The sequence below is a fragment of the Microchirus variegatus genome (assembly GCF_963457635.1).
Source record: "Microchirus variegatus genome assembly, chromosome: 2".
In the NCBI taxonomy this organism is placed as follows: Eukaryota; Metazoa; Chordata; class Actinopteri; order Pleuronectiformes; family Soleidae; genus Microchirus; species Microchirus variegatus.
The window spans coordinates 5,758,123-5,774,207 of record NC_139803.1 but is presented as its reverse complement, the minus strand read 5'-3'; the positions used below and the strand labels follow the sequence as shown (position 1 = coordinate 5,774,207).

Sequence of the window (16,085 nt, the reverse complement as noted above, 5' to 3'; positions counted from 1 at the left end):
TATATTTTAATATATGGATATATTTATAATGAATTAATTAATTTATAACAGAATATAACCCATAATATAACAGAAAACTAAAAAAATAACTCACAATTTTGTATTCCGGACACGGGTCCGTTTTTTCCCCTCAGAGTGAAGCTCTCTCCTCTCAGTAACCATAGACGATCTTTGTCACAAACATGGCGGCGTACATGTGAAAGTCATGCCAGCTCCTGTCAGCTCATATCTGGGTTAAATTAGCGCGTGTACGCTGCATGTAATTATCGTCTCACCCGGGGAATTTTTTGTTGCTTTTATTCTCCGCAGATTTTTGTCAAAACCAGGAAGAAACGACGCGATTTCAGTGAGTGACAGGAGTGTTTTTAATGATAGCATTGTAGCTAACTAGCTTGAGAGAGACCTGCGATGGAACCAGACCAGCAGCTCAGAAACGTGAGTTATTTACACTTATATACGTTTACACGCAGCTTCGTTTGGATTATGTTTAATAAGGAAACCTGTTTTTAATGGTGCGTTTGGTTTGTTTGTGTGTTTGTGTTGTAGCTGCGGGATTTTCTCATGGTTTACAACCGGATGACGGAAAGCTGCTTCCAACGATGCACCAACAACTTCAACTACAGGAACCTCACCATGGACGAGGTAAACACACACACACACACACACACACACACACACACACACACACACACACACACACACACACACACACACACACACACATTTGACCTAGTGCATAAAATCAAAAAGATGCACAATTCCTTGCTTCCATCGATAATTCCTAAACCTTACATCCCAAATCAATCCACTGCCTCTGCTCTCCTGGAGATGCCTCGATTGATTTGCAGCTGTTGTTGTCTTTTTAAATACTTTTTTGAAGATGAATAACAAAATAAAGACAGTGTGTTGATCACAAACTGTAGATGCTAACTGTTGCTGTTGTCCGTCCAGGAGCGCTGTGTGGACAGCTGTGCGGGGAAGCTGATCCGCTCAAACCACCGCCTCATGGCCACCTATGTGCAGCTCATGCCTCGGATGGTGCAGCGCCGGATGGAGGAGATGGAGAGCAAGGCTGCAGAGCTGGCCAAGGCAACGGAGGCAGCTGCCGTGTCTGCATCTGATCCTCCGTCTGCTGTCTCTGAGAGCGTCATGGTCTCAGCTGAACCCCCACAGATACCTGCACTCTTACAGCCTTCAGTGACTGATGTAGGAGCAGAGGCACTCAGCTCTTTCTTAAAACCTGCAGGATTAGATATCCCTGCAGAGCTGGATGCTGCTGCTGCTGCAAAATCCACAATAGCCACAGAAGTCAAATTGTCAGCGGCCACGCCTCTCACACCTTTAACACCTTTAACCGAAGCAGTGAATCCTTCACTACTCAATAATCAAGTGGACAATGGACCGTCTTATACAGCAGGCTTTTCACAGCTGTCCACATCTGTAGCACAACCCGAGTCTGGGAGCTCAGTGCCTGAATTTATTCCATCTCAGCCAACCTCCTCATCACAAGACGTCTCTGTGGCAGTCGTCTCTGCACCTGCAACGCCAAACCAAGAGAGGGCGCCAGAGGCTCCCCCTGTGTCGAGCCAATGATGACGCTCGGTCTGAGTCTCCCAACACAAACAACCCAAATCTGGTGAATTACTCACACAGCTGATGATGTAATATGGGAAAAATAAATGACAGAATAACATAACTTTTAACAAATGAAGAAATAACAGACAGGAGAAAGAAGTCGAGACTTAAAAACTCTGCCTGATGATTAATCTTCTCGTCATAGTTTTATAGGTTAGCGATTATTAAAGGCCACTCTGCGTCTGGATGTCCTCGTGCAGCAGTGGATGTATACATATATATGCATATATATACTCGTCATGTTGTGGGTGTGAATTCATCCTCACCTTCACCCACATTTCCTTCCTTTGCTCTGTACATGTTTTCGCTCTCTGTAATGAAATAAAAGCCACGATAAGTGATCTTAAAACGGCGTTCTCGGTGGTGCCTTTATTCCTCGACTACAGGCTTTGTGATGTTATTGTGTTTGTACACCATGTTAATTTAAACCTTTTAAACCATTGTTTTGACAATGCGGTGTTGGAAGCTGCAAAGTTGAGGAATAAAGGAATGGTGATTTTGAGATGGCACATGCAATAAGTGACCGTTGAGTGTTCTGTAAAGACGACATAACTGATATGTGTATGATGTATAATATGATTTTTAAAAAGACATGAATAATCGTGTATAAAACTTATTTTGGGGATTGTGTGCCTTGCTCAGAGGCACCCAATCCTTCCATGAATTGAACCAGCAACCTTCCACTTATGAGCTCACTTCCTCTCGGTGCTGTCACATACCTGCCTCTGCAGCAGCTGCAGCTTCTCCTCCTCTGTCCTGACCTGTATTTTTATTTATGCCCCCTGGGTGTCGCATTTCCTCCAGCAGGGGGCGCTTCTCTCTTTCTGTGTGTGTGTGTCCAGGGACAGCCCAGTAGCAGCAGAGGTTCTACACTTCTTTACTTGAGAGGAGTGGGGCGTGGACTGAGCTCGACCATTCTCTGCCTTCACTGCTGAGGAGGCGACGGACGAGGGGGGAAAAAGAAACTGACAAGGAATCCACACTTTGGCAGCTGGTAAGAAGAGTTCTGCTCTTTCTCTGTGTGAACCTGGAGCTTTTGGGCTCATTGTGAGTGGGAGGTTTTTGTTGTGGGATGTCCAGACTTCACTTTTATTTTTCCACTTTTTAACAATAGAGTTCAAAGTGATCCACACACTCAGGAACAGCCCACTCCATTCCACTGAGGAAGAAGAAGTGTGGGATGTCCAGACTTCCACTGACTCACAGTCAAAAATAACAAGGATTAGAATGAGAATGAATGTGTAGAAATGGGCTTGTTTATCAGTCAGTTTATCAACTTTCTTTTAATTAAGTGTAATTATTGACCTGAGATTAGTTTACAAATCCTCGCCTTCCATGCTCTTATTTGCTCTTGCATTACATTGTTTCCTTAAGGTTTTATTTCTCGTTGACACTGTGGTGTTTTGTTTCTGTGTGTTTTCACATGTAGTATAAAGATAAAATAAATGATGTTATCTTTCCTGGATGCTTGTATCACTTCGGTGATGTTGTGTCATTCATGTATTTTGTGTTTTGAGGCTGTTTTTGCTTCCTTTTCCCCTTTAGAATGTATATTTATATTTGCACCATATATAAATAGCTTGTTCTTCCTCTTATTTGCAAGAATTACGTATAGAAATAGTATGGAAATGAGTGGATGTTACTGTGTAATGTTTGTTTATTTGGCTCCTGAGTTTAGAAATCCTTCCCTAAAAGGCGTCTTCTCTTTTATCCTCCTCCACTCTCTCTCTCCCTCTTCTCTCTCTCTGTGCAGACTTGATGCTCCTGAACCTGAGGTCGACGACACTGAAAGCATGGACGACATCTTCACTCAGTGCAGGGAAGGAAACTCGGTGGCCGTGCGTCTGTGGTTGGACAACACGGAGAACGACCTCAACCTGGGGTAAGAGGACGTACGCTGCAGACGCTGCGGACGCTGCTGCGTCGTCTTATCTAATCGTGGGATGTTAGAGTTTAACACTTGGGAGTAGAGTCGTCCTGCGACTCGTGATTATTTCCTTTTTGATTTATCCTTTGATGGTATAAATGTAGGTCAGTTTTCCACAAACCTCAGCACCATGACGTCTCATTTTTGTCCACAGAGCAAAGAGTTTCAGTCAAAGCCACCAGAAACATTTAAGATCAGATCATTAACTCATTTTTTAGACATTTAAATCAGCAGACTTCAGCAGAAGTGTGTGTGTGTGTGAAAGCAAAGTGATCCTTCACTCAAATAGTTTCCATATTCTCGTTTCCCTGCAGCTGAACATCACCCAGCTTTGGTCGTTCCAGCTCCACTTTGTACTTTTTTCCCCCTTCTTGGATTTTTTTTCTTTTCATGATGTCATGCCCCAAAACTGTCTGGCTGTGGTGTGTGCGTGTGTGTGTGTGTGTGTGTATTAATGTGGTGGGTGAATTGTGTGGTGATAAAAAGTGACTCAGACAAGTGGCTATAACAAAACTCAACAGCACGACCGCACTGGAAATTACGCACAGACTCTAGGTTTCATTTGTAAAACGAATCGATCAGAAACTAGTGTTTTTATGTGTTTTAATTAACCTACATTATAAGCTGATGTCTAAATAACGATCATAACTGTGTAGACACGCAGGGCTCTTCTCTCTGTTTACATCATTCTCCTTCGCTTCGAAAAGCGAAGCTCTAAGACGTCAAGACCTCGGTTATCTCATTCCTGGGCCACTCCATATATGTGCACTTTTGTTGACGTTGACTTTGAGCACTGCAGAGCTGCGAGCCAACCACGACGCGGCCAAGACCATTTCCTCTCTTTAGCTCCATACAGGGCCAGGCCCTCGCTGACAGAGCTGCTCAGTCCCACACATAAACATCTGAGAGCAGTCATTATGCTGCTGAAGCCTCAATTGTGTGTGTGTGTGTGTGTGTGTGTGTGTGTGTGTGTGTGTGTGTGTGAACTCACCCTCAGTGTTTTTATACATTGAAAACTGTGTGGCTGAGTTAGAAGTGCATTTTTAGATCTCCCCAAAGAGCGAGCAACACAGGAAGTCACATGAAAACAGTTCTCAACTCTGTCATTCCTCACTGTTACTTTTAATAGCACACACACACACACACACACACACACACACACACACACACACACACACACACACACACACACACACTGGCTACTGTTTCACACGAGTGTGAGCTTAGTTTCCTGCAGACTAAACAAGCCCCTCTTGAGTTTTATTGTTAAATTCAGTGCCGAGTCTGTGGCTTCGAGTGGAGCTGCGAGAAGCCCCAGCAGCTGCTCTGGGGTCAGTGAATGTAAAAGGCCGCTGACACATAGGTGATGCTTTGGCTCCTTGTCGACTGCAGCATTGCTGCTGCTGCTGCTGCTGCTGCGGTGTTTGCATATGTTCGCAGACATTCCAGCGTTGCACAGACATATTTATCACCGGGCCGGGCGGTCAGATGAGTACAAGGAAGCGCGCGTCTAAATAAAGATGGGGGAGGTAGTGGGTGTGTGAGAGCCACACACACACACACACACACACACACACACTTTTGTATTTTGTCAGCTGATGTAACAAACGGACGACTCCCTACGATTGCACCTCCCTTTCCCCAGTGGTGTCAGGGAAGTACGGTGGCCTTCACAGACCAGGAAACCAGCATGTGAAGCACGGGCTTTGTTGCTTTAGGCTGCTGGAAAAAAGAAGACGCCACAAGATGGCAGCTCCCACAAAGAAAGGCCCTCGTCTAAAGTATATATATATTTATGTATGTATGTAAAAGGCTTATGTAGGGCTACTAAAACCAAATCCTTTTTTGTTTAAAGGAGATTAAACACTAGTATATTTAATTTATGCAGAAGAAATCCTCATTTGACAGTGCTTGTCTTGTCTTTTTTGATATTTTTTGATACACACAAATATCCCTGGTTGCCAGGTCTGATAGTATTGCTTGCCTGTAAAGGATGCCGGATACAGAACAGAACTAGAAAAGCACTCGGAGAGCGCAGACCCCCGCCAAGGCAGCTCAGTGCCCGTAAAATAACGATAAAAAATAGTGCTAGCGTCTACAGACCAAAAATGTATACCCTCGTTTGTGTTTCAGCGACGACCACGGCTTCAGCCCCCTCCACTGGGCGTGCCGAGAAGGCCGGAGTGGCGTGGTGGACATGCTGATCATGAGAGGCGCTCGCATCAACGTCATGAACCGCGGCGATGACACGCCGCTGCATCTGGCCTCCAGTCACGGACACAGAGACATCGTGGCTAAGGTACGTTTATACACCTGTTTATCAGTTGAGGGAAAGTGCTACGTTTTTTCATGACTTTTATCAACGCGTGTGCGTTCAGCTGATTCAGTGCAAAGCGGACGCCAACACGGTCAACGAGCACGGGAACACGCCGCTGCACTACGCCTGCTTCTGGGGTCAGGATGAAGTGGCAGAGGTGCGCTGACTTCACTCACCCGTAACTGCTAACTCTGTGTTTTCTTTGATAAACTTGTAAACACACAGCCTTTCCATTCTAGGACTTGGTGGCCAGTGGTGCTCAGGTGTGTGTGTGTAACAGGTATGGACAGATGCCTCTGGACAAGGCCAAGCCTCACCTCAGACAGCTGCTTCAAGGTCAGACGTCACTCATTTCAACACAATTTTATATCATTGACGACAACAAATCATCATCTCGGCAACTTTTGTGTGTGTGTGTGTGTGTTGTAGAAAAGGCAGAGAAACTGGGTCAGAGTATGACCAAAGTCCCCTATAAGGAGACTTTCTGGAAGGGCACCATGCGAACGAGGCCTCGTGAGTAACAGTTATTTCATTAACTAAAAGAACACATGAACATAAGCCTTACTTATCCTTTATTTGCCTCCCCCAGGTAATGGCACCCTCAACAAGCAGGCTGGTATTGATTATAAGCAGCTTTCACTGCTGGCAAAGATCAATGAAAACCAGTCTGGAGAGGTTCGACTCTTTTGTCTTTTTGTGTAATCTGCAGCTCTGTTGTTGTTGTTGTTGTTGTTGTCCCTGACTGTTTGCGTGTGCAGTTGTGGCAGGGTCGATGGCAGGGCGACGAGATCGTGGTGAAGGTGCTGCAGGTGAGAGACTGGACCACGAGGAAGAGCCGCGACTTCAACGAGGAGCATCCGAAACTCAGGTTCCCGGGCCCTTTTACTGCGTTTTCCCGTGGTATCTGCACACAGAATAATGACGACGGGCGTCACGGCGATCATTCTGCTCTCGTACATGCGAGTAAACACAGTGTTATCCAGGCGATTTGAGGTCAGCGGTTAACAAGAAGATATGAGCTTGTGCAATGTTTGCGCTGTCGTGTTCTGCTTTGTACGCAGAAAAACAAACATCCCACAATGAGCACGAAGAAACACACACATCCATTATAATTAAGATAGAAACTTATTGCTTTGGCCCGCGTTTTTATCGTCGGGTTGCACTAAAGAGTTACTGCTTTAGTCTCTGTGTCAATACAGTACATGCACAGACAATAATGTGGATTGTGGTGAGCGGAAAGTTAACTCATGCAAGTTAAGACAGAGGAAACCGTTGCGTTCATTGAGTCACTGTTCGTGTAATTATGGAAGAGCAGAACACACCACAAAGGAATGCATATGAGCATCTTACAGAGCTTTATTAGACCCGAGAGTGTGTATAGTTGAAGCTCCGCTCCAACTTTAACCCTAAAAACCGTGTCTCCACAGGATCTTCTCTCACCCGAACATCTTGCCCGTCCTCGGCGCTTGCCAGTCGCCGCCGTCTCCTCACCCCATCATCATCAGCCACTACATGCCGTACGGTTCGCTCTTCAACATCCTCCACCAGGGCACGAGTAAGTCCTTCACATAAGACCGTATGACGTGTGTGAAACGGAAACTGGCGAAACTCAGGATCGTCGCCTTCTGTCGTTCCTCAGCTCTTGTGGTCGACCAGAACCAGGCAGTGAAGTTTGCTCTGGACATAGCGAGCGGCATGGCCTTCCTCCACACCTTAGAACCAATGGTTTCCCGTCTTTGCCTGAACAGTAAACACATCATGGTGAGTTTTTTTTTTCACTCTGACAAACTTACAGAGCTCAAGCCTGTTGTATTATATTATATTGCTGCCACTGATGGGATTCGTTCACAGATCGACGAGGACATGACGGCCAGGATAAGCATGGCAGATGCAAAGTTCTCCTTCCAGTGTCCGGGTCGTATGTACTCCCCTGCGTGGATGGCTCCTGAAGGTATGACTCCCTTAATCCCTCCTCCCACAATGTCTGGTTGTAAGAGTCCTTCTCCTGTGTAATTTAGTCGTTTTTATGCTCCGCGTCGCTCGCGTCACCGTTCCGTCCGTCCATCATTCCGTCCGTCCGGACTAAAATGAATACCTTCCTGTGCGCGTACGTCCTTCACATTTTGCAGGATTGTTTAGTGGGTGAATATCTCCAGGCATTTTTTTGGTTTTGTCCAAAAACCTTTTTTTGAATTTTTCCTGAATTTTTACGCGTTTTTTTGCGAGGAAATGTGAGAAATGTGTAAACGGCACTTATAACTTGACAAATATTCGACATATTGATGTCAAACTGGCACTGTCCATGCCTCTTACAAGTATCTTGGACAAGTTCGAAGATGGGTGACCTTGACCTACTTTCCAAGGTCACAGCTGCACTTGTACCTTGGAAAATAGCCAAAAACTGGCACTTTTCAACCTTGTCAACGCGATAACTTGACAAATATTTATTGTATTGCTGCCAAACTGGCACTGTGGATGCCTCTTACAAGTATCTTGAACAAGTTCGAAGATCGGTGACCTTGACCTACTTTCCAAGGTCACAGCTGCACTTGAAACTTGGAAAATAGCCAAAAACTGGCACTTTTCAAACTTGTCAACGCGATAACTTGACAAATATTTATTGTATTGCTGCCAAACTGGCACTGTCCATGCCTCTTACAAGTATCTTGAACAAGATTGAAGATGGGTGACCTTGACATACTTTCCAAGGTCACAGCTGCACTTGAAACTTGAAAAATAGCCAAAAACCGGCACTTTTCAACCTTGTCAACACGATAACTTGACAAATATTTATTGTATTGCTGCCATACTGGCACTGTGGACGCCTCTTACAAGTATCTTGAACAAGTTCGAAGATCGGTGACCTTGACCTATTTTCCTAGGTCACAGCTGCACACCACATGTCCAAAGTGGCTTTCATTGCCTATGCAAATTTTGCTTTAAAACTGGCATAAAAATGTGGGCGCATGGACTGCTGTTGCCTGGGTTACAGAGTAATAATACGTCCCTGTGTTGTCCTGTGCTCTTCAGCTCTGCAGAAGAAGCCTGAAGACATCAACAGGAGATCTGCAGACATGTGGAGCTTTGCCATTTTACTATGGGAGCTGGTGACCAGGGAGGTGCCCTTTGCTGACCTCTCACACATGGAAATAGGCATGAAGGTAAGTGTGGCTGCAGCGTTCAGATATCCACCATGATATTAGGTCATTAAGGTCTTATTTTCCCCCGTGTCTCAGGTGGCTCTCGAGGGTCTTCGGCCCACCATTCCTCCCGGGATCTCGCCTCACATCTGCAAACTCATGAGGCTCTGCATGAACGAAGACCCGGCCAAGAGACCCAAGTTCGACATGATCGTCCCCATCCTGGAGAAGATGCAGGACAAGTGATTCATGAACGTTTCTATTTTTAATTATCAAACCACTCTCTTAGCCTTCACTGCATCCATGTATCTGCTCATCTGCTGTAAATAAGACCAGAGACCACTTTAGCGACACAGTTCAACAGTTGTATTGCTTTGTATTATTTAAATTGAGGTATAAATGATCCTGACCATTATCCATGTGCTCATTTATTATTATATCCAGTGTGGATGATTCAGTAATGTGTATAGAAACTGCTTTTATACACCAGTCAACAACATGCCAATGCAATAAATATTTTATATTTATGACACGTCCGTGTTTTATTTTGAGATTTTTATATTAGTGAAGAAAACGGAAACTCTGAGCTTAGTAAAGTGTTATATTTTCAGGTGGAAGTGAAGAAAAGATTGGGTTTTTGTACAAATATAATACACCATAGGAAATGTAAATACATCAGCCCTTTTTTCAATAATTAAAACAAGCTTTCTGATTTTCTTTAAGCTTCTTTAATATATAACATTTTCTGTTTTCTTTGCTCCATATTACAAAGAAATCACTGAAACTGATTACTGATTATTTCTATCAGGTTTGAGAAAAATACACCAACATTTCCAACCAAACGAGAAATAAATAATAATGAAAATATAACTTAGTTGCCGCCTTATGGCACATGAAACATTTTAGCCATTTGACATTGATAGTAAATAATAAACAGACCTGGCAACCCTGTCCAAATGGATTTTTAATGGAAAATAGGATTTATTTAATTTTATTATTAGTATAAAAAACATTTATATACTTTGTTTTACTTTCGTATTTCATTGAATTGAGTATTTACAACAATGACATCAGGATTAGGAGATTAATCAGATAAATACAGCTACTTTTTTGCAGCTTTTGTTTTTCAAAATGGAGGGAAACCAGCGGAAGAACAAGAAGTCATGGCAACCTCTGGCGCGTGAGCAAAGCAAAACAAGGGAGGGCGGACACGTGACCACGTCAGCTGACGTCAGCTGACTTCAGTGACTTTTAACAACACCGACCCGGAAGTGAGGGAGCACAGAGAGAGCGGAGAGCTGCGGAGGAAACAGCTCACCTCAGTCTACCTCCACCTCCTCCACCACCTCCACCACGACCCGGACCAAGACCAGGACCTAAACTAACCCGGGTCCGGTTATTTTAAGAGGTAAAGCTAGCTAAAGTAAGCTCGTCAGAATAGTTTGTTAAGTCACGTCGCTGAGTGTTGTGTTACTTCCTCCGTGTTTATGCTTTTGTTCGTGTCCCCCCACAGACCTGAGGAGGAGACACCGTGTCTCTGAGGACACCTGGTGTCGGGAGGACAATGAGGGTGTCCCCGTCCCCGCAGAGGGTGTCCCCGTCCCCGGTGCTGCGGCTGCTCACCTGCACGGTGCCGGTGCTCCTGCTCCTGCTGCTGCTGCTGCTGCTGCAGCTGCAGGTCTCCTCCTGTAAGCCTGCAGCACAGCCGCACTCTCAGGAGTCCAGCAGGCTGCTGCTTGTGGAGAAGCTTCACAGTCAAACACAGGTGTCAGGCTTCAACTGGAGGAACTTGACCTGTCCTCTGTGTAAGGCTATCTTCACCATCCTGGACGTGGCACTGCTGGTAATACTTCATCATCATTTTTCACAGTTTTCATTGTTAATGTGAATAAAATAAGATGTAAAACTGCAGATCTGCATCATTTCCAAACATCTGGATAATCATTTACATCAAAACAAACCTCATAATATGATAATATTGTGGCCAATAATATTGTGGCCACTTTTAGAGTAAAACGAAATTAATGTGTGTCATCCAGACGGTGCAATTCACCTCACACATTTCAAATAGAACATCTAAACAAAGGGTAAAAAAAAGATGTGTTAAATTAATTAAGATTAAAACACACTTAAATAAAGATCATATGTGCAGATAAATGGAGAAGCAGCAGAGTTAAAAAGGTCTTATAATATTGTCCAGTTATTATAGTGCATGAGGTGTGATTGAATGTGTGTATTGATCCTTATTCATTGATATCAGGGGTTAAGAAACCAGGAAATATTCACATGTACGAAGCTGAAAAATAAGAGAACTAAAATCAAAATAGTGAAAATGTAAAGAAAGTAAAGTGAACCCTCATCAGCATCACTTCACAAATCTAATCATTTAGTAAAGGTGTCCAGGAATTCATAAATATGAGTAATAAAAGTATAATAAGTGGTAAAACAAATGTTAGAAACATGGATTTGATGTAGAATCAGTGTTAAAACACACACACACAGAGAGTGTGATAAAACACTCGTGACCACAGTGTGTGTTTATCAGTTTACTTTGCAGCTGATAGGAAAAACCGCTGATTCGACTCAATGCTGTGGGATTGTGTTTCACCACATCAACCTTTTTTTAATTATATTATATGTAAGATTTAATGTCACTGGTTATTTAAATGTTTTTAAGTTAAGTTTCTGACATCTTTAACTGAACTGTAGGCTAAATTCTGGCTTTAACATTTCCAAAACAATACTTAGTAAACCCATATTTTCTCCAGATCAGCACAAATGTTCTTGTATTTTTAATCATACAGTTAACTGCACTTCTTGTTTCCCTGTGCATGACCATGTCATTCAAATACTGCGGTCCTAAAGGCTCAGTGTGTGATCTGTGGAGTTTAAATATGAGTGTCACTTCTGCTTCTGCTCGGCTCTTATGTAAAAAAGTAAGGTGATTTTCTGATCGACTGCTCTCACAGGAAGTTTGTGGTTGTCGTTGCAGTCACTTTGACCCTCTTCTTCTTTATTTCTTTATTTCTCCACAGACCGATGCTAACGAGGAGCGCGTCGCTCTCGCAGTGGGCGAGGCGTGCACTCGCCTGCGTCTGGCCGAGGAGGCGGTCTGCCGACAGATCGCCGAGCTCTTCAGGGACGACGTTATCCGAGCGCTGCTGCAGTCGCTGCTCTGGCCCACCGAGGCGTGCGCGCTGCTCGTCGGCCGCGACTGCGGCAAGTTTGACATCTACGCGTCGTGGAACGTCACCTTACCAAAGGTCCCCAAACCTCCCGTGACGCCGCCGTCGCCTCCCAAACCTGGATCTGCACAGAGCAGAGTCCTGTTCTTGACTGACGTCCACTGGGACAAGGTGGGAATAACAGAAGCTGATGATGGAGCGTTAGCACACAACAATTATGTTTTAATAAATGAATGTCGGGCTGCAAATAATGAGTATTTTCTCAATTAATCGATTAGTTGATGATTATCGTTTCCCAAATATCTTGTTTTGTCCACAATATTCAGTTTTAGTGACTTTTTTGTGATAAGAAACCAGAAAATATTCACATTTAAAAGGCTGAAAAATCAGAAATTTAATAGAATTCTGGAACATGTATAAGTCCATAACAAATCAATAACAAACCTTAATCTCCTGTGACAGGAGTATGAAGCGGGCAGCGCCGCAGACTGTAAAGACCCTCTGTGTTGCCGTAAAGACTCCAGAGCTCCTCACTGGAGGAGGAAACGAGAGGCTGGTTACTGGGGCACGTACGGTAAGTGTGACCTCCCTCAGAGAACCCTGGAGAACCTGCTGCAGAACGCTGCAGGAGCCGGACCCTGGGACTGGGTCTACTGGACCGGAGACATCCCGGCGCACAACGTGTGGTCTCAGACCAGGGGCCAGCAGCTGTCGGAGCTGAGCGTGGTCACCAGACTCATCCACAAGTAAATATTATCAATATTATCAATATTATTATTATTATTCAGATGATTGTAGATGTTACCTCTCCGTGTCCTCCGCACAGATACTTGGGCGCCAACGTGACCGTGTATCCCGCCGTGGGGAACCACGAGAGCACACCGGTCAACAGCTTCCCGCCGCCCTTCGTCCACGGCAACAGGTCGTCCAGCTGGCTCTACGACGCCATGGCGCGGGAGTGGTCGCAGTGGTTACCGGAGGCGGCCCTGAAGACTTTGAGGTGCAAGAAATGTCCTTATTTTTGAATGAAAAGCAAGTTTTTTCAATGAATATAACATTAAATTAATCAGAAATACACTCTATACAGTGTGAATGTGGTAAAACGTCTGGTTTTTAATGGAATATGTGCATATGGGTGTATAGAGAGTGTTCTAGTGGTACGTTGTGTTTGCTAATAGCGTTAGAAGGCTATTGGATAATTAGAAAAACCTGTTATTGTCATTATTTCTATTCTTGTCAATGTCTCGACTATATTTTCTATTCATTTTGCAACACTTTGGATGAATATAAGTCTGACTTTTGCCGGAAAACACAAACAATTGGTATAGGTGACCCCAAACAACAGAAACTGTTTCCATTGTTTGTCGACAGAAGTGAGAACATGACACACGATCCGGTTCTTGTGGTCTCTGTGTTTTCAGATACGGAGGGTTCTACGCGGTGGCGGTGCAGCCCGGTCTGCGCGTCGTCTCCCTCAACATGAACTTCTGTGCTCGGGAAAACTTCTGGCTGATGGTGAACTCCACTGACCCGGCCAACCAGCTGCAGTGGCTGGTCCACGTCCTGCAGGCCAGCGAGGACAAGGGCGAGAAGGTGAGACACATACAGGAACAGGAAGTTTAAATAATATGAACTGGACTGATGACTTTGGGGAAGTTTGTGCACCGTAAAACAGAACTACTGTGTTTACTTGTCATGAGATTGCAATAAAAATACCTTTTATGTGTGTATTCAGGTGCATATCATCGGTCACATCCCTCCTGGTCTGTGTCTGGGCAGCTGGAGCTGGAACTACTATCACATCGTCAACAGGTGTCTGCACTGCTCCTTTAGAGAAAACCTCTTCCTCTTCCTGTTCTTAAGTCCTCACGTCTTGTCGTTGTTGTTCTTGTCAGGTATGAAAGCACGATCACCGGACAGTTCTTCGGCCACACACATCTGGACGAGTTTGAAATGTTCTACGACGAGGTGACCATGACACGCCCACTGGGCGTGGCCTTCATCGCTCCCAGTGTCACCACGTATATTAATCTTAACCCAGGTCAGTTAAAGATGGAAATTAACAATCTGAGAAGATTCAAAATATGGCTCGATGATGCAGTTTATGTCTCTCATGTTCTCTCTCAATGTTTATATTATTGTGATGATGTTTTACTCTTATATTCATATATATGTATGTGTGTATATGTGTGTATGTGTATATATATATGTATGTATGTTTGTGTAGATGTATATGTATATATGTATGTATACATACATATACTGTATATGTATGTATATATGTATGTATACATACATATACTGTATATGTATGTATATATGTGTATGTAAATATGTACTATGTGTGTATATATGTGTATATATACATATACTGTATATGTATGTATATATGTGTATGTAAATATGTATGTATATACATATACTGTACATGTATGTATATACATATACTGTACATGTATGTATATACATATACTGTACATGTATGTATATACATATACTGTATATGTATGTATATACATATACTGTATATGTATGTATATACATATACTGTATATGTATGTATATATATATTTGTGTGTGTATATATGTATGTATATGTATATATGTATATGTATGTATATATATATAATATATATGTATATGTGTATGTATGTGTATATATAATATATATTTGTATATGTACGTATGTATATATACGTCTGTATATATACATAAACTGTATATACAGTACAGACCAAAAGTTTGGACACACCTTTCCATTTACTTGAATGAGGAAGTGTGTCCAAACTTTTGGTCTGTACTGTATATGTATACATATATAAAAGTCTGTTCTCTGCATGTTTGACGTTTTACTCTTATATTCTTATATATATATAAATATTTTATCAATAATAATAATGATACATAATAATAATAATGTACATATATACTGTATATATTTATATTCATCTTATGTATATTCATTGTGCTTCTCTACATGTTTGTTGATCTTTTCTCTGACTTTAAAGCTCATTTATAAACACACTGTGTGTATTTATCCCCAGGATACCGCGTGTACTACGTGGATGGAAACTACCAGGGCAGCTCTCGTCTGGTTCTGGACCACGAGACCTTCATCCTGAACCTCACAGAGGCAAACTCCGGCCCGCAGACGAACCCTAAATGGACGCTGCTGTACCGCGCCACTGAAGCCTACGGTATTTCCACTGTCTTCCCGTCCGATTACGACGAGCTGCTGCAGACGTTCGTCAAAGACGACCGGGTCTTCAGGAAGTTCTGGTTCTACATGTACAAAGGACACGTGTCTGAACAGTGCACGGAGACCTGCAAGACCAGGAGGCTGTGTTTGCTGCGGAGCGGCCGCTACGACGAGCTGGAGCAGTGCGACTTCCTCAATGGCTTTGGAGGATTCATGGCTAAAGCGGCCAGGAAAACTCTGTGTTAATGTGACGCGTGGGTTTGAGTGGCAGCTCCAGCAAATATGAATTTGAGCCAAAAGAAGTACAATTGACTTTTACAGTTTATGTTGATTCCGTAAACTTCGACGACGTGTTTCCATGAGATTTTAATCTTTTACGATAATCACAAATACACAAGTTATCGTCAGTGTTATCGTCCTGGAGAAAGACCGGGATGGAATTGAATCAAGATTTTAGCAAAGTTTCATGTAAATTGGGACGTTTTAGACCTTTTTTTGATTGCATCACGTTCGCTTCATCAGGATTTCACCCTAAAACAGGACGCACATTTCACTTCTGCACTTTTCTTCTTCTCGCTAGCATCGATGTTTAATCGTGATCATGGAAAGATTCTCAGGTCTTTGTTCGACGTGGCTTGTGAGCAATAATTTAACGATTGTATATGCGATGAATAAAAGGATG

At 43.3% G+C, this 16,085-nt stretch overlaps 3 protein-coding genes across 4 annotated transcripts; all 3 read left to right on the top strand.

The window, feature by feature from the left end:
- Positions 1-202: 202 nt before the first annotated feature.
- timm10b (translocase of inner mitochondrial membrane 10 homolog B (yeast)) lies at positions 203-1,891 on the top strand. Its single transcript, XM_083909906.1, has 3 exons — positions 203-435; positions 547-642; positions 952-1,891. Exons 1-3 carry the CDS (start codon positions 409-411, stop codon positions 1,591-1,593), a joined length of 765 nt encoding a protein of 254 aa, XP_083766032.1. The 5' UTR covers positions 203-408; the 3' UTR covers positions 1,594-1,891.
- Positions 1,892-2,558: 667 nt separating this feature from the next.
- Positions 2,559-9,509, top strand: ilk (integrin-linked kinase). The gene is made up of 13 exons (XM_083909901.1): positions 2,559-2,629; positions 3,389-3,517; positions 5,696-5,861; positions 5,941-6,036; positions 6,119-6,215; positions 6,309-6,392; positions 6,469-6,554; positions 6,638-6,747; positions 7,307-7,434; positions 7,519-7,640; positions 7,731-7,830; positions 8,910-9,040; positions 9,116-9,509. Exons 2-13 carry the CDS (start codon positions 3,429-3,431, stop codon positions 9,263-9,265), a joined length of 1,359 nt encoding a protein of 452 aa, XP_083766027.1. The 5' UTR covers positions 2,559-2,629; positions 3,389-3,428; the 3' UTR covers positions 9,266-9,509.
- A 792-nt stretch (positions 9,510-10,301) lies between these two features.
- Positions 10,302-16,027, top strand: smpd1 (sphingomyelin phosphodiesterase 1). Of its 2 annotated transcripts, none has more exons than XM_083909894.1 (9): positions 10,302-10,427; positions 10,533-10,862; positions 12,055-12,375; positions 12,667-12,950; positions 13,031-13,204; positions 13,626-13,797; positions 13,940-14,016; positions 14,100-14,245; positions 15,249-16,027. In XM_083909894.1, exons 2-9 carry the CDS (start codon positions 10,584-10,586, stop codon positions 15,647-15,649), a joined length of 1,854 nt encoding a protein of 617 aa, XP_083766020.1. In that variant the 5' UTR covers positions 10,302-10,427; positions 10,533-10,583; the 3' UTR covers positions 15,650-16,027. The 2 variants fall into 2 exon arrangements, with proteins under 2 accessions (XP_083766020.1, XP_083766021.1); XM_083909895.1 differs by having other exon boundaries at positions 10,318-10,442.
- The last annotated feature ends 58 nt before the right edge of the window (positions 16,028-16,085 follow it).

Excerpts from the sequence above, each read along its gene's own strand:
- ilk (XM_083909901.1), top strand. The coding sequence starts at position 3,429 with ATGGACGACATCTTCACTCAGTGCAGGGAAGGAAACTCGGTGGCCGTG. Across the intron at positions 6,748-7,306 it reads GAGGAGCATCCGAAACTCAG|GATCTTCTCTCACCCGAACA; the intron begins GTTCCCGGGCCC and ends GTGTCTCCACAG. Across the intron at positions 9,041-9,115 it reads ACATGGAAATAGGCATGAAG|GTGGCTCTCGAGGGTCTTCG; the intron begins GTAAGTGTGGCT and ends CCCGTGTCTCAG.
- timm10b (XM_083909906.1), top strand. The coding sequence starts at position 409 with ATGGAACCAGACCAGCAGCTCAGAAAC. Across the intron at positions 436-546 it reads CAGACCAGCAGCTCAGAAAC|CTGCGGGATTTTCTCATGGT; the intron begins GTGAGTTATTTA and ends TTTGTGTTGTAG. Across the intron at positions 643-951 it reads GGAACCTCACCATGGACGAG|GAGCGCTGTGTGGACAGCTG; the intron begins GTAAACACACAC and ends TTGTCCGTCCAG.
- smpd1 (XM_083909894.1), top strand. The coding sequence starts at position 10,584 with ATGAGGGTGTCCCCGTCCCCGCAGAGGGTGTCCCCGTCCCCGGTGCTG. Across the intron at positions 12,951-13,030 it reads GTCACCAGACTCATCCACAA|ATACTTGGGCGCCAACGTGA; the intron begins GTAAATATTATC and ends TCCTCCGCACAG. Across the intron at positions 13,205-13,625 it reads GCGGCCCTGAAGACTTTGAG|ATACGGAGGGTTCTACGCGG; the intron begins GTGCAAGAAATG and ends CTGTGTTTTCAG.